Source organism: Bubalus kerabau, chromosome X (genome assembly GCF_029407905.1).
Source record: "Bubalus kerabau isolate K-KA32 ecotype Philippines breed swamp buffalo chromosome X, PCC_UOA_SB_1v2, whole genome shotgun sequence".
NCBI classification, from domain to species: Eukaryota; Metazoa; Chordata; class Mammalia; order Artiodactyla; family Bovidae; genus Bubalus; species Bubalus kerabau.
The window spans coordinates 50490538-50511158 of NC_073647.1; the positions used below are offsets into that span (position 1 = coordinate 50490538).

Sequence of the window (20621 nt, forward strand, 5' to 3'; positions counted from 1 at the left end):
AGATGGTATCTCATTGTGGTTTTGATTTGCATTTCTCTAATAATGCGTGATGTTTAGCATCTTTTCATGTGATTGTTAGCTATCTGTATGTCTTCTTTGGAGAAATGTCTGTTTAGTTCTTTGGCCCACTTTTTGATTGGGTCATTTATTTTTCTGGAATTGAGCTGCATGAGCTGCTTGTATATTCTTGAGATTGACTTTTTGTCAGTTGCTTCATTTGCTATTATTTTCTCCCATTCTGAAGGCTGTCTTTTCATCTTACTTATAGTTTCCTTCGTTGTGCAAATGGTTTTCAGTTTAATTAGATGCCATTTGTTAATTTTTCCTTTTATTTCCATTACTTTGGGAGGTGGGTGATAGAGAATCCTGCTGTGATTTATGTCGGAGAGTGTTTTGCCTATGTTTTCCTCTAGGACTTCTATAGCTTCTGGTCTTAAATTTAGATCTTTAACCCATTTTGAGTTTAATTTTGTGTATGGTGTTAGAAAGTGTTCTAGTTTCATTCTTTTACAAGTAGTTGACCAGTTTCCCCAGCACCACTTGTTAAAGAGATTGTCTTTTCTCCATTGTATATTCTTGCCACCTTTTCAAAGATAAGGTGTCCATAGGTGCATGGATTTATCTCTGGGCTTTCTATTTTGTTCCATTGATCTATATTTCTGTCTTTGTGCCAGTACCATATTGTCTTGATGACTGTAGCTTTGTAGTATAGTCTGAAGTCAGGCAGGTTGATTCCTCCAGTTCCATTCTTTTTTCTCAAGATTGCTTTGGCTATTCGAGGTTTTTTGTATTTCCATACAAATTGTGAAATTATTTATTCTAGTTCTCTGAAAAATATCGTTGGTAGCTTGATAAGGATTGCATTGAATCTATAGATTGCTTTGGGTAGTGTACTCATTTTCACTATATTGATTTTTCCCATCCATGAAGATGGTATATTTCCCCATCTATTTGTGTCATCTTTGATTTCTTTCATCAGTGTTTTATAGTTTTCTATATATAGGTCTTTTGTTTCTTTAGGTAGATTTATTGCTAAGTATTTTATTCTTTTTGTTGCAATGGTGAATGGAATTGTTTCCTTAATTTCTCTTTCTGTTTTCTCATTGTTAGTGTATAGGAATGCAAGGGATTTCTGTGTGTTAATTTTATATCCTGCAACTTTACTATATTTGTTGATTACCTCTAGTAATTTTCTAGTGGTGTCTTTGGGGTTTTCTATGTAGAGAACCATCTCATTTGCAAACAGTGAGAGTTTTACTTCTTTTCCAATCTGGATTCCTTTTATTTCTTTTTCTTGTCTGATTGCTGTGAGTAAAACTTCCAAAACTATGTTAAATAGTAGTGCTGAGAGTGGGAACCCTTGTCTTGTTCCTGACTTTAGGGGAAATACTCTCAGTTTTTCACCATTGAGGATAATGTTTGCTGTGGGTTTATCATATATGGCTTTTATTATGTTGAGATATGTTCCTTCCATACCTGCTTTCTGGAGGGGTTTTTTTTTTATCATAAATGGATGTTGAATTTTGTCAAGAGCTTTCTCTGCATCTATTGAGATAATCATGGTTTTTATCTTTCAATTTGTTAATGTGGTGTATTACATTGATTGCTTTGTGGATATTGAAGAATCCTTGCATCCCTAGGATAAAGCCCACTTGGTCACGACGTATGATCATTTTAATATGTTGTTGGATTCTGTTTGCTAGAATTTTGTTGAGGATTTTTGCATCTATGTTCATCAGAGATATTGGCCTGTTGTTCTCTTTTTTTGTGGCATCTTTGTCTGGTTTTGGTATTAGGGTGTTGGAGGCCTCATAGAATGAGTTTGGCAGTTTTCCTTCCTCTGCAATTTTCTGGAAGAGTTTGAGTAGAATAGGTGTTAGTTCTTCTCTAAATTTTTGGTAGAATTCAGCTGTGAAGCCATCTGGTCCTGGGCTTTTGTTTGTTGGAAGATTTTTGATTCCTGTTTCGATTTCCGTGCTTGTGATGGGTCTGTTAAGATTTTCTATTTCTTCCTGGTCGAGTTTTGCAAAGTTATACTTTTCTAAGAATTTGTCCATTTCTTCCAAGTTGTCCATTTTATTGGCCTATAGTTGCTGATAGTAGTCTCTTATGATCCTTTGTATTTCTGTGTTGTCTGTTGTGATTTCTCCATTTTTATTTCTAATTTTGTTGAATTGATGATTCTTCCTTTTTTTTCTTGATGAGTCTGGCTACTGGTTTGTCTATTTTATTTATCTGCTCAAAGAACCAGCTTTTAGTTTTGTTGAGTTTTGCTATAGTCTCCTTTGTTTCTTTTTCACTTATTTCTGCCCTAATGTTTATGATTTCTTTCCTTCTACTAACCCTGGAGTTTTTCATTTCTTCTTTTTCTCATTACTTTAGGTGTAAAGTTAGGTTATGTATTCGATTTTTCTCTTGTTTCTTGAGGTAAGCTTGTATTGCTATGAAACTTCCCCTTAGCATTGCTTTCCCTAAACCCCATAGGTTTTGGGTTGTTGTGTTTTCGTTTTCATTTGTTTCAATGCATATTTTGATTTCTTTTTTGATTTCTTCTGATTTGTTGGTTATTCTGAAGCATGTTCTTTAGCCCCCATATGTTTGTATTTTTAATAGTTTTTCCCCCCTGTAGTTGACATCTAATCTTACTGCATTGTGATCAGAAAAGATGCTTGAAATGATTACACATTTTTTTGAATTTACCAAGGCTAGATTTATTGCCCAGGATGTGATCTATCCTGGAGAATGTTCCATGTGCACTTGAGAAAAAGGTGAAATTCATTGTTTTGGGGTGAAATGTCCCACAGATATCAGTTAGGTCTAACTGGTCCATTTAAAGTTTGTGTTTCCTTGTTAATTTTCTGTTTAGTTGATCTATCCATAGGTGTGAGTGGGGTATTAAAGTCTCCCACTATTATTTTGTTACTGTTAATTTCCCCTTTCATACTTGTTAGCATTTCCCTTACATATTATGTTGCTCCTATGTTGGGTGCATATATATATGTAAATATAAATATAAATAAATATATATATATACATACACATACACACACACCTATATATATAAAATAATTGTTTTATATATATATATATATAATAGTTATATCTTCTTCTTGGATCGATCCTTTGATCATTATGTAGTGTCCTTCTTTGTCTCTTTTCACAGCCTTTATTTCAAAGTCTATTTTATCTGATATGAGTATTGCTTCTCCTGCTTTCTCTTGGTCTCCATTTGCATGGAATACCTTTTTCCAGCCCTTCACTTTCAGTCTGTATGTGTCCCTTGTTTTGAGGTGGGTCTCTTGTAGACAGAATATATAGGGGTCTTGTTTTTGTATCCATTCAGCCAGTCTTTGTCTTTTGGTTGGGGCATTCAACCCATTTACATTTAAGGTAATTATTAATAAGTATGACCCCATTGCCATTTACTTTGTTGTTTTGGGTTCAAGTTTATAAACCTTTTTTCTGTTTCCTGAGAAATAAATGAAGTAAATGAAATAAATGCTTTAGCATTTGTTGAAGAGCTGGTTTGGTCGTGCTGAATTATCTCAGCATTTGCTAGTCTGTAAAGCTTTTGATTTCTCCTTCATATTTGAATGAGATCCTTGCTGGGTTTCTTGGACTTGGGTGGCTATTTCCTTCCCCATTTTAGGGAAGTTTTCACCTGTTATCTCCTCAAGTATTTTCTCATGCTCTTTCTTTTTGTCTTCTTCTTCTGGGACTCCTATGATTTGAATGTTGGGGAATTTAACATTGTTCCAGAGGTCTCTGAGGCTGTCCTTATTTCTTTTAATTCTTTTTTCCTCTCTCCTTCATTTATTTCCACCTTTCTATCTTCCACCTCACTTATCTTATCCTTTGCCTCAGTTATTCTACTGTTGGTTCCCTCCAGAGTGGTGTTGATCTCAGTTATTGCATTATTCATTATTGATTGACTCTTTTTTATTTCTTCTAGGTCCTTGATAAACATTTCTTGAATCTTCTCAATCCTTGTCTCTAGTCTATTTACCTGTAACTACATTTAGTTTTCAAGATTTTGGATCCTCTTTACTATCATTATTCTGAATTCTTTTTCAGGTAGACTCCCTATCTCTTCCTCTTTGGTTTGGTTTGGTCGGCATTTATCATGTTCCTTTACCTGCTGACTATTTCTCTGCCTTTTCATTTGTTTATTTCTTTTTAAATATAAATTTATTTATTTTAATTGAAGGCTAATTACTTTACAATATTGTATTGGTTTTGCCATACATTGACATGAATATGCCATGGGTGTACATGTGTTCCCCATCCTGAACCCCCCTCCCACCTCCCTCCCCATCCCCTCCCTCTGGGTCTTCCCAGTGTCATTTGTTTAGATTGCTGTGTTTGGGGTGGCCTTTCTGTAGGCTGGAAGTATGTGGTTCCTCTTTATTTTGGAGGTTGCTCTGTGTGGGTGGGGTTGGATGAGTGGCTTGTCAAGATTGCCTGGTTAGGGAAGCTTGCATCCGTGTTCTGGTGGGTGGAGCTGGATCTCTTCTCTCTGGAGTGCAATGAAGTGTCCAGTGTGATTTTTGGGGTGTCTGTGGGTTTGGCATGACATTGGGCAGCCTGTATTTTAATGCTCAGGGCTGTGTTCCTGTGTTGCTGGAGAATCAGCATAGTATGTCTTGCTCTGGAATTTGTTGGCTCTTGGGTGGAGCTTGGTTTAAGTGTAGGTAAGGAGGCTTTGGGATGAGCTCTTGTCAATTCATGTTCCCTGGAGTTAGGAGTTTTCTGGTGTTCTCAAGTTTTGGATTTAAGCCTCCTGCCTCTGGCTTTCAGTCTTATTCTTACAGTAGCCTCAAGAATTCTCCATCCATATAGCACAGATGATAAAACATCTAGGTTAATGGTGAAAAGATTCTCCACAGTGAGTGGCACCCAAAGAGGTTCACCGAGTTACATGGAGAAGAGAAGAGGGAGGAGGGAGATATAGGTGACCAGGAGGAGAAGAGGGAGAGTCAAAAGGGGAGAGAGTAATCTAGCCATTAATCATACCCCTAAGTAAAAATGGGCACTTATATTCTAAAAGGTACAAAATGAATAACAATACCAAAAAGCAAAGATTGAAAATCTAGTGTAGATTTTCAGGTTAGACTCTCAAAAATACAATATTAAAAATACAAAACAAAATCTATTTATATCTATATCTATATGAAATTTTCTTTAATAGTAGGGTCTTTTTTGCAAGGTAATAGTAGGTTATAAAAATGAAAAAGTAATAAAGAACTTAAAAAAATAAAAAGATTGAAAAATGATAATAGTAAAAATGTATCTAGGTATTTCTCTGGAGATGTTGAGGGCAGTGTGGGGTTAGTTCAGTTTCAGATAGTTCCTTGTTCCAGCTTATATTTCTTCTCAAGGTCTGTAGGTCCCTCCAATGCTTAGTAAATGCTAACTACAGGGTTTTAATCTGTAGCACCTGTCACTTCCAGAGCAGTTCCCTCTTCTTTGTTTATTTTGGCTTTCTCTGTTTGCAAGTCTCTTCAGTGTCAAATTTTCACCTTGACACAAGGGGGCGAAGGTGGTCACTTATTTAGGCTCACTTGTTCAATTGTGTTGTGGGGAGGGAGTTCAGTTCACTTCAGTTGCTCAGTCATGTCCGACTCTTTGCAACCCCATGGACTGTAGCATGCCAGGCCTCCCTGTCCATCACCAACTCCCAGAGTTTACTCAAACTCATGTCCATTGAGTCAGTGATGCCCTCTAACCATCTCATCCTCTGTCATCCCCTTCTCCTCCCACCTTCAATCTTTCCCAGCATCAGGGTCTTTTCAAATGAGTCAGCTTTGTGCATCAGGTGGCCAAAGTATTGGAGTTTCAGCTTCAACATCAGTCCTTCCAATGAATATTTAGGACTGATATCCTTTAGGATGAACTGATTGGATCTCTTTGCAGTCCAAGGGACTCTCAAGAGTCTTCTTCCAATACCACAGTTCAAAAGCATCCATTCTTCGGCACTCAGCTTTCTGTATAGTCCAACTCTCACATCCATACATGACTAGTGGAAAGACCATAGCCTTGACTAGATGGACCTTTGTTGGCAAGCTAATGTCTCTGCTTTTTAATATCCTGTCTTGGTTGGTCATAACTTTTCTTCCAAGGAGTAAGCGTGTTTTAATTTCATGGCTGAAGTCACTATCTGCACTGATTTTGGAGCCCCCCAAAATAAAGCCTGTCACTCTTTGCACTGTTTCCCCATCTGTTGGCCATGAATTGAAGGGACCAGATGCCATGATCTTTGTTTTCTGAATGTTGAGCTCTAAGCCAACGTTTTCACTCTCCTCTTTCAGTTTCATCAAGAGATTCTTTAGTTCTTCTTTGCTTTCTGCCATAAGTGTGGTGTCATTTGTGTATCTGAGATTATTGATATTTTCCCCAGAAGTCTTGATTCCAGCTTATACTTCATCCAGCTCAGCATTTCACAGGATGTACTCTGCTGCTGCTGCTGCTGCTGCTGCTAAGTCATGTCAGTCGTGTCTGACTCTGTGTGACCCCATAGATGGCAGCCCACCAGGCTCCCCATTCCTGGGATTCTCCAGGCAAGAACACTGGAGTGGGTTGCCATTTACTTCTCCAAGGCATGAAAGTGAAAAGTGAAAGTGAAGTCGCTCAGTCGTGTCCAACTCTGTGCGACCCCCATAGACGGCAGCCCACCAGGCTTCTCTGTCCATGGGATTTCCCAGGCAAGAATACTTGAGTGCATTGCCATTTCTTTCTCCACATAATGTATTACACAAAAACAAATGTACCAGGATATCCATTTCAGGTTTGTTTATAACACTGACAAATTTCAAACAGCCTAAAGACCTATATACAAGAGATTGGTTAAAATAACTATGGATTACACATTCTGAGGAATATTATACAGCTCTTAAAGTACTGTGGATGGCACAGGCTTCACCATATCCACTATATGGCCTAATTTTGGGTCGATTCTGGGTGCCCTGTCTGGCAAGGGATGGTCACCCTCCTTGTCCCCTTCCTCCAGCTGCCCCTTGCAGTGTCCCTCCCCTCCTTTGACTCACTGGGTTCCTTTTCTACCATGATATGGGTTGATCAGCAAGGAACTAATCCCTTAGTAACAAAATAGGCCTATTTCTCCCTTGAAGTATTAAAGAAGGACCAAGTCTTCAGACCACATTGCTATGCTATGCTAAGTCACTTCAGTCGTGTCCGACTCTGTGTGACCCCATAGATGGCAGCCCACCAGGCTCCACCGTCCCTGGGATTCTCCAGGCAAGAACACTGGAGTGAGTTGCCATTTCCTTCTCCAATGCAAGAAAATGAAAAGTGAAAGTGAAGTTGCTCAGTCGTGTCTGACTCTTAGCGACCCCATGGACTGCAGCCTACCAGGCTCCTCCGTCCATGGGATTTTCCAGGCAAGAGTACTGGAGTGGGGTGCCATTGCCTTCTCCATCAGACCACATTAGTTAAGTAAAAAAGAAAACTATGATTCTTCAATTCACTAATAGTCAAGACTTTGCTATTGCAAGTGAAAAACAAGTGGAACAAAAATGACCAAGAATATCCACAGTGGTTTTTCAGCCAAAGGGAGAGTTTCTGGGTCTGTGTAACTACAAGGTACAGAGGTAGTTTGTCTTTAGGCATGGCTAGATCCAGCATTTTGTTCCCTGAGATTTGCCTTCTTGCTCCAACTCTCCCTCTGTCCTTTGACATCCTGTCTCCCCTAGAGACCCAAAGTGTCACTGGTTGGATGATATCACCACAGCTGCAGGAAAGCAGTGCTCCAATTTGGCAGGCCTGGGCCACATGCCAACCCCTGGAATCAGAGGTGAAGTCAACTCTATCACAGTCACAGTGGCTGAGAGAAAAGGAAAGGGGCAATTTTCCCGGGTGACAGCATATCAGTACCAAGAAAAGGAAAATGGATGCTGGGTTATGAAACTCATACATGTCCTCGACAGTGGGGTACACTTGTCATCAAATTCAAAATCAAGTTCCAATGTTTTAAAGGAACAAGACTGGGAAAGATTATTTCTTAATCTAATAGAGCATGCATGCTCAGTCACTCAGTCACGTTCAACTCTTTGCAACCCCATAGACAGTAGACTGCCAGTCTCCTCTGTCCCTGGAATTTTCCAGACAAGAATACTGGAGTGGGTTGCCATTTCCTCTGCAAGGGATCTTCTCGACCCAGTGTTTGAAACTGCATCTCTTGCATCTCCTGCATTAGCAGGTAGATTCTTTACCACTGTGCCACCTGGGAAGCCCATTAATCTAATAGAGCAGACAATTATTTTCCCAAATAAAGAAAATACTGATGTCAGGGACTTCCCTGGTGGTCCAGTGGCTAGGACTCCACAATTCCAATGCAGGTTGCCCAGGTTCAGTTCCTTGTGAGCTGACTAGATCCCACATCGCTGCAATTATTAAATAAGAGCTCGCATGCTGCATTGAAGATCCTGCATGCTGCAACTGAGACCCACACAAATTAAAAAAAGATCAAAAGTAATACCCACAGTCACATAGTGGGAGCATACTGTTAAAACAGGAACATATCATCTCCTCACACAGATTCTCAACTTCTTCTGATTTCTTTCTTACTGTTTTGTTGTTTAGTTGCTCAATTGTATTCTACTGTGGATTGCAGCCCACCAGGATCCTCTGTCCATGGGATTTCCCAGGCAAGAATACCGGATGGGTTGTCCTTTTCTACTCCAGGGGATCTTCCTGAATCAGATGGAATCCGAGTCTCTTGCATTGGCAGGTGGGTTCTTTACCACTGAGCCACCAAGGGATGGGCTTATTCTGATTTACTGAATCTTTATTCAGTGAAGATGCACATTTACTTTCTTTCAATGTTAACACTGTGCCACTTCCCAGGAGGCACAATGGTAAAGAATCCGCCTGCCACTGCAGGGGATGTGGGCTCGATCTCTAGGTCAGAAAGATCCCCTGGAGGAAGAAATGGCAACCCACTTGAGTATTCTTACCTGGAAAATTCCATGGACAGAGGAGCCTGGCAGGCTATAATCCATGGGGTTGCAAAGAGTTGAACACAACTGAGTGGCTGAGTACACCTTATCTGCAGATAACCTGATCATACATGTAGAAAATAGGTTGCAGCAAATACTAAACATTGGAGGGAGCTAACTCCTCCCCCAAAGACTTAACTAATTGTCCCCAAACTTTTCTACGTTGATCAGAAACAAGGTCAGTAGGCCATAAAGTTACAGTCCTATAGTTTCTGAGTTGTTTGATCTTCTGCAAGCTAAGGTTTTTACTTTGGGAGGAATCAGACCTACTGATAAAGGTGGTCGGCAAACTGGAATTCTGGGGGAGAGGCACACTTTTGAGTAGCAACCACCTACTGTAGGCCAATAGCCTTAAAAAATCAATAGAAAAGTAAAATTTTATCTCAGTATTTCTACCCTTTGGAATCTATCTTGAGGACATAACCAATCAGGCAAAGACTTATACAGAAGAATTCCACTGAATCATTATTAGGGACAAATGGAAACATATTAAATGTTTAACAAGAGATGGGAATACTGGACCACCTGAACTTCCTCTTGAGAAGTCTGTATGCATGTCAGGAAGCAACAGTTAGAAATGGACATGGAACAACAGACTGGTTCCAATAGGGAAAGGAGTACATCAAGGGTGTATATTGTCACCCTGCTTATTTAACTTATATGCAGAGTACATCATGAGAAACACTGGGCTGGATGAAGCACAAGCTGGAATCAAGATTGCTGGGAGAAATATCAATAACCTCAGATATGCAGATGATAGCACCCTTATGGCAGAAAGTGAAGAAGAACGAAAGAATCTGTTCTGTTGATGAAAGTGAAAGAGGAGAGTGAAAAAGTTGGCTTAAAGCTCAACATTCATAAAACTAAGATCACGGCATCTGGTCCCATCACTTCATGGGAAATAGATGGGGAAACAGTGGAAACAGTGTCAGACTTTATTTTTTGGGCTCCAAAATCACACTGCAGATGGTGATTGCAGCCATGAAATTAAAAGACGCTTACTCCTTGGAAGGAAAGTTATTACCAACCTAGACAGCAAAGGCAATGCCAAAGAATGCTGAAACTACTGCACAATTGCACTCATCTCACAGGCTAGTAAAGTAATGCTCAAAGTTCTGTAAGCCAGGCTTCAGCAGTACATGAACCGTGAACTTCCAGATGTTCAAGCTGGTTTTAGAAAAGGCAGAGGAACCAGAGATCAAATTGCCAACATCCGCTGGATCATGGAAAAAGCAAGAGAGTTCCAGAAAAACATCTATTTCTGCTTTATTGACTATGCCAAAGCCTTTGACTGTGTGGATCACAATAAACTGTGGGAAATTCTTCAAGAGATGGGAATACCAGACCACCTGACCTGCCTCTTGAGAAACCTATATGCAGGTCAGGAAGCAAAAGTTAGAAATGGACATGGAGCAACAGACTGGACATGGAGCAAATTGGAAAAGGAGTACGTCAAGGCTGTATACTGTAACCCTGCTTATTTAACTTATATGCAGAGTACATTATGAGAAATGCTGGGCTGGAAGAAGCACAAGCTGGAATCAAGATTTCTGGGAGAAATATCAATAACCTCAGATATGCAGATGACAGCACCCTTATGGCAGAAAGTGAAGAGGAACTAAAAAGCCTTTTGATGAAAGTGAAAGAGGAGAATTAAAAAGTTGGCTTAAAGCTCAACATTCAGAAAACTAAGATCACGGCATCTGGTCCCATCACTTCATGAGAAATAGATGGGGAAACAGTGGAAACAGTGTCAGACTTTATTTTTTGGGGCTCCAAAATCACACTGCAGATGGTGATTGCAGCCATGAAATTAAAAGATGCTAAAAAAAACCAAACCAAAACAAAACAAAAAAAACTGTTTCTTTATAGTCTAGTGCTTATAACCTGTATAATGTTGCCTTTTGCTATTAAAGGTGACTTTTTAATTAAAAAAAAAAGATGCTTATTCCTTGGAAGGAAAGTTATGACCAACCTAGGTAGCATATTAAAAAGCAGAGACATTACTTTGCCAACAAAGGTCCGTCTAGTCAAGGCTATGGTTTTTCCAGTAGTCATGTATGGATGTGAGAGTTGGACTGTGAAGAAAGCTGAGCACTGAAGAATTGATGCTTTTGAACTGTGGTGTTGGAGCAAGGAAATTCAAGCAGTCCATTCTAAAGGAGATCAGCCCTGGGTGTTCTTTGGAAGGACTGATGCTAAAGCTGAAACTCCAGTACTTTGTCCATCTCATGCGAAGAGTTGACTCATTGGAAAAGACTGTGATGCTGGGAGGGATTGGGGGCAGGAGGAAAAGGGGACGACAGAGGATGAGATGGCTGCATGGCATCAGGGACTCGATGGACATGAGATTGAGTGAACCCTGGGAGTTGGTGATGGACAGGGAGGCCTGGCGTGCTGCAATTCATGGGGTCACAAAGAGTTGGACACGACTGAGTGACTGAACTGAACTGAACTGAGACAGCACATTAAAAAGCAGAGACATTGCTTTCCCAACAAAGGTCCATCTAGTCAAGGCCATGGTTTTTCCACTAGTTATGTATGGATGTGAGAGTTGGAATATAAAATAAAGCTGAGTGCTGAAAAATTGATGCTTTTGAACTGTAGTGTTGGAGAAGACTCTTGAGAGTCCCTTGGACTATAAGGAGATCCAACCAGTCCATCCTAAAGGAGATCAGTCCTGAATATTCATTGGAAGGACTGATGTTGAAGCTGAAACTCCAGTACTTTGGCCACCTGATGCAAAGAACTGACTCATTTGGAAAGACCCTGATACTGGGAAAGATTGAAGGTGGGAGAAGAGGATGACAGAAGTTGAGATGGTTGAATGGCATCACGGACTCAGGGATATGTTTAGGTAAACTCTGGGAGTAGGTGATGGACAGGGATGCCTGGTGTGCTGCAGTCCATGGGGTTGCAAAGAATTGGACATGACTGAGAGACTGAACTGAACTGACTGAACACTTACATTATGCTACTTCTTATATGCATCCAAGTACATGTTTTTGAATAAATTTTTGAAAGAGAAAATGCTTATATGTTAAAATCAATTCCAGGAAAAAATTAATCCTGAATATGCAAAAATTACACTACTGTTATAGATGATGTGACAATCAGTTGTGTCCAACACTGTGACCCCATGGACTATACAATCCATGGAATTCTCCAGGTCAGAATGCTGGAATGCATAGCCTTTCCGTTCTCAGGAGATCTTCCCAACCCAGGGCTCGAACCCAGGTCTCCCGCATTACAGGTGTATTCTTTACCAGCTGAGCCATATAAATGCCAATATAAAACTAAGAAAATATTCCAAAGTACCAACCACAGTTAATGCTGAATGAGAAGCCATAATATATTTTAATTTTCTTCCATTTCCTAAATTGTCTTCAATTACACTGTACTACTAGACTATCTGAAGCCCAGAACCTTCCCTTGAAACCAAGGAGAAAGGCAAGAAACTGTGGAGGCACAGTATTTGAAAATATATTCAGACACAGAATGATAGTTCAGCTTTATTTTATGCTACAAGAAATATTGAAACACCCTCCTCCTCCAGCCAGTGGAAAACAACAGGGCCAAGAGTGCCTAAGGCCAATATAAGCAAACAATTAGGCCCTCATAATAAATCAGCAACCAGTGTAGGAATCAATGCCCTGGGGAAGGATGTACTGTTTAGGTTATTATTAGGTGCTCTTTCTTGGCCTAGGCTTAGGGATAACTAGGGGCACAAAGTACCCTGTAATTGGTTGGTTGATCCCAACCAACAGGAAATGCTGCTTGAGACAGAACATGATGGAAATTCGGAGCTGGCCACCATCTTCAACAATCAGAGGGCTAAAAGGGAGGGAAAAAGAAAATAAAATTAAATGTGGGAACTGTTCTCCTAATTCTGCCCCCTCAGCTGGTGTCAGGCACACTGCACATGTCTACATCCTTAGACTTCGTCTTTTGGTGGTCTCCAGTTCACTATTAGAATGACCCTAGACACCTGCCACCCACCCAGGCCCCTTTGCAAACTAACATTGCTAGGATGCTGCCCTTCACTGTGAGCTCCTTCCCTACTGCCCTGCGGTAGGGCTGGACATGTGGGCTCAGGGACTGGCGGGCCATCTCTGCCTCCATGGGTGACGGGAAGAACACTACGATGGAGCTGGTGGCGGCGAGGTTAAGGGACCATCTCACACCAACCTTGCCTGTGCCTCAGGCCTACTCTTCATTTGGAGGCCTGTTTCCTTCTGGCCATTCTCACTTGTCTCCATCCCCACCCCAAGTCTGCTCCCAGCCCTTCCAGTCCTTCAGGCCATCTGCCCCCTCCATCTCTCCCTGCCACCCCTGACCCATGCCCCCAAGGCCAGACCCTCTAGCCATCTTCTTGGTCTCCCTCCCCACAGCCCTTCCTATCCCCAGGCTGACTGCTTTCTCTCCATTCCACTGTCTACAGGAGGGCCGTTCCTCCCCGCTCCAGCCCCCGCCCCTGGCCTCTCTTCAAATAGGATACAAATTGAGAAGTTGGCTTCTTGGTCCTCTGGCCATGGGCGGCACACACCCACCAAGTCCTGATGCAGCATGTCCAAGAGGCCACAGCCTGACGTGTCCTCCTGGCCCCAGGGCACCGTGGACACCAGGCCCTGGCACCGCATGTCCACCTGGTCCTGGAGCGGGGTGGCCACCCAGCCCTGGCATGGCATCTCCGCCAGGTCCCGGAGCGTGAGGTGCCTGCACCAGCTCTGGGGCTCCAGCCGTGGCTGCACCTGCCTCTCCCGCGCCTCCGAGGCCCTCATGCCCTTCAAGGCCATTTGGGTCACCAGCTCCATCCAGACCTCCTTGGTCTTCAGCATCTCCCGCCACACCACCTCTGCCAGCACCTGGGTCTGCAGCCTCCATGACCACTCATGCTGCAGGTCAGCCCACCATGGCCACCTGGAGCGTCTGAGAGTCCGAGGCACCCAAAGGAAACCATGCCCCTGGGCGGGTGACGTCACTATGGGCGCCGAGAACACCTGCGCACTCAGGCCCTGACGCCAGTCCCAGGATGTCCCTCTTAGGTGGTTATGAGCACGTCAGTGTTTCCCGCCAAACGTGGAAACACCAAGTGAGCCCCTTCCCCTTAGACCTCTGCTGCCATGTTCACATGTGACCCTCCTGCTGACTTCAGCTTCTGGAAGGGAGTTAAGCACCAGGGCCAGGCCTGGGGGATCCCATTGGTCTTCCACACATAGCGCAAGTCTGCGTCCTTGTCTGTGCATGTGGGCATGTGCAGGTGCATGCACGTGGGGGTGCGAGACCAGGGATGTGGAGTGGGCTGTTCCTGCCCACCTGGGGAGGGAAGCAGGGACTACTGTTGGGCCCACTGCGGAAGGCATGGGGCAGGGCCGCCTGGGGGTCCAGGCACACAGACTGCAGGGACTCCAGGCTGTGGGCGTGCCCTGGGCTCCTCAGAAGCACTGGATGAGCCAGCTAGACTCAAGGGCAGAGAGAAGGGCCGTGTTGCCCTGGACACCCGCAGTCTCTTGCTCTCTGCTGGCACAACTCTCATGGCCTTTCCCTCCCCAGGAACAGTGTTTTGAGGCTGTCTGGAGGGGTGGAGGTGCCAGGGGACCTCAACTGGGAGGTGACCTTGTATCTGATAGCCTGCTGGTCTACTTCTGTCTACAACGGGGGGTCAAGTCAACAGGCAAGATACAGCTGGGGGAGACCACGGGGCTGGGGTAGCACTGCCTGGGTGTGGGGTGCATCTGCCAGACCACTGGTGCCACGGGAGGTGACTGCATCAGGGATTATACTTCAATCCGGCCCCTGAGCCCCACCCCCTGGCCGGAGAGTCCTCTCAGCCCTCCAAATCCAAGGCCAGCAGCCTTCCCCCACCCCTACCCCCACTGGAGGGGAAGAGGCACCAGCAGTGGCTGACCATTTCCTGTGTGTGGGGCATCCCTGTCCCACCTTCCTACCCTCCCAGTTTCTGTTGATTCTGGCTCCCAGTCAGTTTTAGGGTGTGCAAAGACCTGGTCTACTGCCTGTGTCTGTGCCCTGCTCTGTGGCCAAGAGGACCCCAGTGGGGAGCCTGGACATGTCAATATATGGCAAAAACCACTATGATATTGTAATTAGCCTCCAATTTAAAAGATAAATTAATTTAAACAAAAGAAGTAAACATTTAGGTCAGTATTTCTAATTCTTGGAATATATTAATACTTTAAGGAAATAACTATTAATGGAAAGATTTATAAATTCCACTAAATCATTAACCATAGTAATGTAAAAAGTGGAAACAAATGCTCCATAATTACATTATTATTATTATTTTTTTAATTTAAAGACCCAATCTTAATTTTTTGGCCACGCCACATGACATGTGGGATCTTAGTTCTGCTGCCAGGGATTGAACCTGCAGCTCCTACACTGGAAGTGCAAGTCTTATCCACTGGGCTGCCTGGGAAGTCCCAATAATTACATTATAATGCATCTTATATCTATTCAATAACACATTTCTTTTCTTTTTTTTTTTAAAATCCATCCTCTGACAAAGGCTTTACTGACAATTTTCCACACAGTTAGTCAAAAAATAAAAAAATACAGAACACAGCAGTCAGTATTTCATACACTAGAAGCCGACATGACAGGAGTCCCTTATCATGGTAAAAAAAAACCACAAAAAACAAAAAACAAAAAAAACACAAAAAACAAAAAACAAACAAAAACCAACCCAAACCTAAGAACTTAGTTTTTGGTGGGGAGATAGGACTTTGGTCCCCTACCAAATGAAATGGAGTAACCCAGCAGAGAATTCAAATCAAGGGTGTAGGATGGGCCGGGGGTGCAGGGCAGCAGTGGTCAGATTTTAAAATAATTGCTTTAGTGACAAACAGGCTGGAAAAGCCAGGCTTGGGCTAGGCTGTGTCTCTTACTATAACTATCACCATGTGTTCCTCCTCTAGCTTGCCCAATGTCCTCAGCGCTGACTGGAGGTACTGCTGTGAGAAGTCACAGGGCGGGAAGGCATAGAGCATGCCTGTGCTGTCTCTGCCCTTGGATCCACCCACTGGCAGGCTGATCACCCCTGCAGCCTGCTTCTGTTTCAAGTAGGAGACCAGGTTCCTGAGAAGCTGCCTCTGTAGGCCAGGCTCCACCGTAGGCATCCCCTCAGAGCCAGGCCCACTGGGGGTCGCCTGGGTGGCCAGGAGCACTGCGTAGCCATTGGGGCTCCCCTGCTTGATGCGTCGTGGGACCTCATCGAGCTTGGGTTGGTCCAGGCGAAGGCGCTGGGCAATCTTCAGCTGGGTCAGCTTACTCCCAGAAGTATGGTCTTTGAGGAGACTGCTGATCACGCCCTGGTCCCCCTCTAGGATGTGCATAGATGTCGGGAAGCAGCTGTTTTTCAACACCAGAAGTCCGTTCCAACCCAGCTGCAGCGTCTGGGCATACTCTGAAAGATTCTTGAGCTTTTTGGTCTCGTGTTTTGGCTCTTTCAGAGGCTTGGGCTCGGCCTCAGTCCGATGATTGCGCTCGCTCTCTCGGGTCTTCTTCCCGTGGGAAGAGTCGGGAGCCTTGTGGTGGTGGTGGTGGCTCTGCTCCTCCGCCCCGTGTCGGCTGCTGTTGAGGGAGTTGCTGCCGGACTCCTTGGTCCCTTCACTGGAATGGTTTTCCTTGCGGCTACGCTCCAGGGTGCGGTCAGAGCCTCGGTCCGCAGGCTGCCCACCACCCTTGGTCCTGCTCCGTTCCTCGTAAGGGGAGTGGGTGGCCCTTCCGCGATCACTGGAGAGGCTCCGGCGCTTCCGCCTGTCCTCCCAGGCCTTGGGCAGGCCCCGGTCCCCATCTCCTCCCCAGCGCTCACCACTCCGGCTGCGCACTGAGTGGCTGTAGCCCTCGAGGCTGTTTCCGCGGAGGTGTGGAGGGGTCCTGTCCCGCACCCGCAGGTCGGCATCCAGGTTCCGGTGCCGGGTATACCCGTCGGGGAGTAGCTCATAGTGCACAGGGAGGGGGGAGGGCTGGTACTGCTGGGGATACCGAGTCTCCTCTGCTTTGGCAAAATCCACGCACAGCCTGTGGTCCGGACCCCCCAAGGGAAAGCCCCTCATTTTAGCACAGGCGGCCTGGGCTGCGTCCAAGCTCTCGTACTGGATGTAGGCAAAGCTATCTCCCTTGACATGATCAATGGTCTGAATGCTCCCCAAACGGTCCAACTCCTGGGCCAGAGCCGCCAGTGAGGTGTTAGGTCCCAAGCCACCCACCCAGAGACGCGTAGTGGGGTTGGCCTTGCCGTACCCTGTCTTAATGGGATTGTGGCCTATCACCTGACCCGACATGCCCACCTTGGCCCGATGGGCCATGTCTAGGTTCTGGAACTTGAGGAAGGCATACGCACCGCCCTGCCCACGGGCGGGTCTCTTGATGACCACCTCCTCAATGATGCCGTACTTCTCGAAAGCCTGTCACAGCTCCACCTCCGACATGCTGTGGTCCCAATTCCCAATGAAGAGGTTGCGCGTGGCCCGCTGGTCGTCCTCGGGCATCAGGTCCTCCTCGCACACGGCCGGGTAGCCGTAGGGTGGCCCGTGGTCGTTGTACAGCCCGTAGTAGTCCATGCCCCGCTCCCGGGACAAAGGCTGCAGCAGCGTGGCGGGCGCGGGGCTCCCGCAGCGGAGGGGCGGCAACCGGGGACAGCGAATGCTGCTTGTACTGGTAGCCGCCGTGCAGCGGGAGGTAGCCGAGCGGGTCGGCGGGCACTGGCGGGCCCGGGGGCGGAGTGGAGGCGGCGGCGCTGCTGCTGCTGCTTGGCCTACTGCTCCCGCCGCCGCCGCCGCCGCCTCGCAGGTACACGGGCTCCACCTTGAGCGGACGGTCGTAGAGCAGTAGCTGGCGGGCCAGGGCGTGCTGGCGGGCCTCACGTGAGTCCTGCGGGTGCCGGAAGTTCACGTAGGCCACGCGGCCCAGCTCAGGCGTGTGCTACAGGCGCAGGCTGATCTCGCCGAAGCTCTTGAACTGGTGGAAGAGCCGATCTTCGAGGTGCTCGGCAGGCAGAGCGGGGCTCAGGCTGCTAATGAGCAGCGTCTTGTACTCGGGTGCAGCCGCTGAGGAGCCGGGACCCGTGGGCTAAGCCCTGGGCGGCGGCGGAGGTGGCGGTAGTGGAGATGCGCGGGACGACGCGCCCGAAGCGCCTGGGTCCCCTGAGGCCTTGCCGCCGCGTCCCCCGCCGCCGGCGCCCGAGCCCGATGAGCGACCGCTGCTCGCACGGTGATTCGCGTCCCCGGCGCCTCGGCCGTCGCGATGCCCACCGCAGCTGCCCCCGCTACCGCGAGGTTTGTCGCGAGCCCGCGTTGGAACGGGGTGCTTGGCGCCGCCCGAGGCCTTGTGCGCCGCCCGCCCCCTCCGCCCGCCTCCCGTTCGCGCTCCCGCGGCTGTTTGGCTGACGATGACGAGCCGCGCCCGCTCGGGCTGGAGTCTCACTCGCTCTGCCTCTTCATGGCGCCGGCGCGGCTGGCGGGTGGGCGGCCCGCAGGCCCCTCGCAGCGGCGGCGGCGGCGGCGGCCGAGGAGGCGGCGCCCCGGACGCCGCCATCTTGGACAATAACACATTTCTTAAGAGATTTAAGAAAGTGGAAAAGCTAGTATATTAAATGAAAAAAGTTCAGGAAAAAATTTAAACTTGATAAGTTCTACATCACATGCTGTTATACGTTTAATGTGCAAGTACAACCAGAAAATATTCTTAAATGTTGACAGTATTTAGTGCTGAACATCGGGCTTGGTTTTCATTGTCCGAAATTGTTTTCAATTCCCTTGTAATTGAATTCAAATATCTGAATTTCAGAACCTTCCCTCTAACACGAGAACAAAGATAAAAAGTGTTTTTAAAATCCAGAAGCGCATTAGCTGAAAGGAAACTAGGGCACAAAAAGTGACTTAGTTTTCTTTTCTGCTGTAATAAACACTGAAGCATCCCACTTCTCAAGCAGCAGGGAAACAAAGCAAGTGAACCGAAAGAGACCAAAGGCCAGTACAGGCTAAAACTTACACTCAAATAACAAAGTGGCAATGACTCTTAGGTTGAATTCCCTATGCCCTGCCGACTAGGGGACACAAGGTTAGGCCTCAGCCCCTTTCCTCAGCTTCGGCTTTGGCGAGGTGGGTGCCCAAGGCGCCGAATGTTCCGAATCACCACGGAAAGCTGATCGAGGAACTGGTTCACGGAAAGTCGGATGAAAGCCAGGTCGTCAGCAGTCCATCTACTAAAAGCAGGGAAAAGAAAATCAGGTCAAAGGGAAGATTGCTCCTGTAGGTCCAGGGTACCAGCCCCCCTCCTTATACCAAGCCCCTCAGTGTCTCCATCACAGCATGCTCAAGAGGGAGCTCAGACCACAGCACCTGCCACCCCCCACTCCCCAAGGCAAACTCGTCTGGAACTGACACAAGCAGGTCACTGCCATTCACTGCAAATTCCTTCCGAATCAATCCTTGGTGGCGTTGGACATCTGGGAGCAGAGATCTGCGAGCCATGTCTGCCTCCAGGGGTGACTGGAAAGGCACTCTGAGTGTGCTGAGAGAGACACGGTTAAGGCACCATCCATTACAGAATTTGCTGCTATCTCGGGCTTCCTCACACCTCAGAGGCCCATTTTTACCCCAGAATGCCCATGCTCCCGACCACAACCTGAGACTACCCTCAGGTGCCTCCGTAACCCTTGGGTCCATCTTCCCCACCCTCCAGGCTCCTCAGGCCTTGACAACCTCCTTTCCCTCCAGGCTGCCCAGTCCCGCTGCCCCGGATAGCCCCCGTGCTCCCTTCTATCCCTTCCTCAGGCTGCCGGCATGTTTCCCACCACCATACCACTGACCGTGCCCAGGGAGGCTCCATGAAAAGGATACAGCACCACCTCTCCACGTCTAGGTCTTACAGCCAAGGGTGCTACATCTCCAGCAGATCCTACGTCACCTGGTGCCCGCTCACCCCGGGGACGCACTACAGCAGCTTCCAACACCGCTCTTCCTCTGCCAGGCCCACCCCGGCCTTCTGGGGCTCGGCGAACAGCCTCACCGTCAGCACTGCCTGAACCACTCTGGCAAGCAGGTATTCTGAAGCTCTGCTGGTCATCTCGGCCCTCTGCACCACCGGCGCCACCACCCGACGCCTGCATGGCTGCCGCGCGTCTCCCTCAGACCGCAAATAAGGGGCGGAGAGACCGGGCCCCTCACGAAGTCCCTCCCCTTCTGCGCAAGGACGTGAAAATTGCGCCTGCGCACACACCCCATCCACCCACGGGGTGCTATGGAGACCCCGTGACGCTGGGGGGACTCAGCTCCCTCACAATGCCACGTTCCTTTCAGGTGCCCCCTTATGTGCCTGCGCACACGGGCCCCTCCAGTGCTGGCTCAGATGGTGTGGAATGGACCTCGCCAAGTGTCCACAGAGACGCCACTGAGACACAAATGCCGACTTTCGTCTCAAGGCCTAAAGCTAGTTCCACAAGGCAACTTTGATTTCTCCAACGTATACTGCAGAAGGGTCTCACTGGAGTAAGGTGGGAGTCGAGGGCAAGGGCCCAAGCCACCTGACCCACCAGCATCACGTCTCTGCCCACTCCACATCATACCTGTGCTCTTTGACCATAGT

At 46.6% G+C, this 20621-nt stretch overlaps 2 protein-coding genes and 1 pseudogene across 8 annotated transcripts in view; 1 reads left to right on the top strand and 2 right to left on the bottom strand.

The window, feature by feature from the left end:
• IKBKG (inhibitor of nuclear factor kappa B kinase regulatory subunit gamma) overlaps window positions 1-16206 on the top strand; it is a 49847-nt gene extending 33641 nt beyond the window's left edge. For 6 of the 7 annotated variants that reach the window (XM_055564690.1, XM_055564691.1, XM_055564692.1 and 3 more), the window contains exons 10-11: window positions 8599-8746; window positions 9681-12012. In XM_055564690.1, coding sequence (XP_055420665.1) covers window positions 8599-8746; window positions 9681-9711 — 179 coding nt within the window. In that variant the 3' untranslated portion in view covers window positions 9712-12012. Of the gene's footprint in view, window positions 1-8598; window positions 8747-9680; window positions 12013-13455 lie in introns of those variants that run through there. The other variant, XM_055564697.1, reaches the window with a different exon arrangement.
• On the bottom strand, window positions 15902-18475 carry LOC129639555 (putative RNA-binding protein 15B; annotated as a pseudogene).
• Window positions 18476-18609: 134 nt separating this feature from the next.
• LOC129639562 (EKC/KEOPS complex subunit LAGE3-like) lies at window positions 18610-20177 on the bottom strand. The gene is made up of 3 exons (XM_055564704.1): window positions 19877-20177; window positions 19419-19547; window positions 18610-19239 (listed from the first exon to the last, which is right to left on the bottom strand). The coding sequence occupies exons 1-3, from the start codon at window positions 20143-20145 to the stop codon at window positions 19116-19118; spliced, it is 522 nt and encodes a 173-aa protein (XP_055420679.1). The 5' UTR covers window positions 20146-20177; the 3' UTR covers window positions 18610-19115.
• Window positions 20178-20621: the final 444 nt, after the last annotated feature.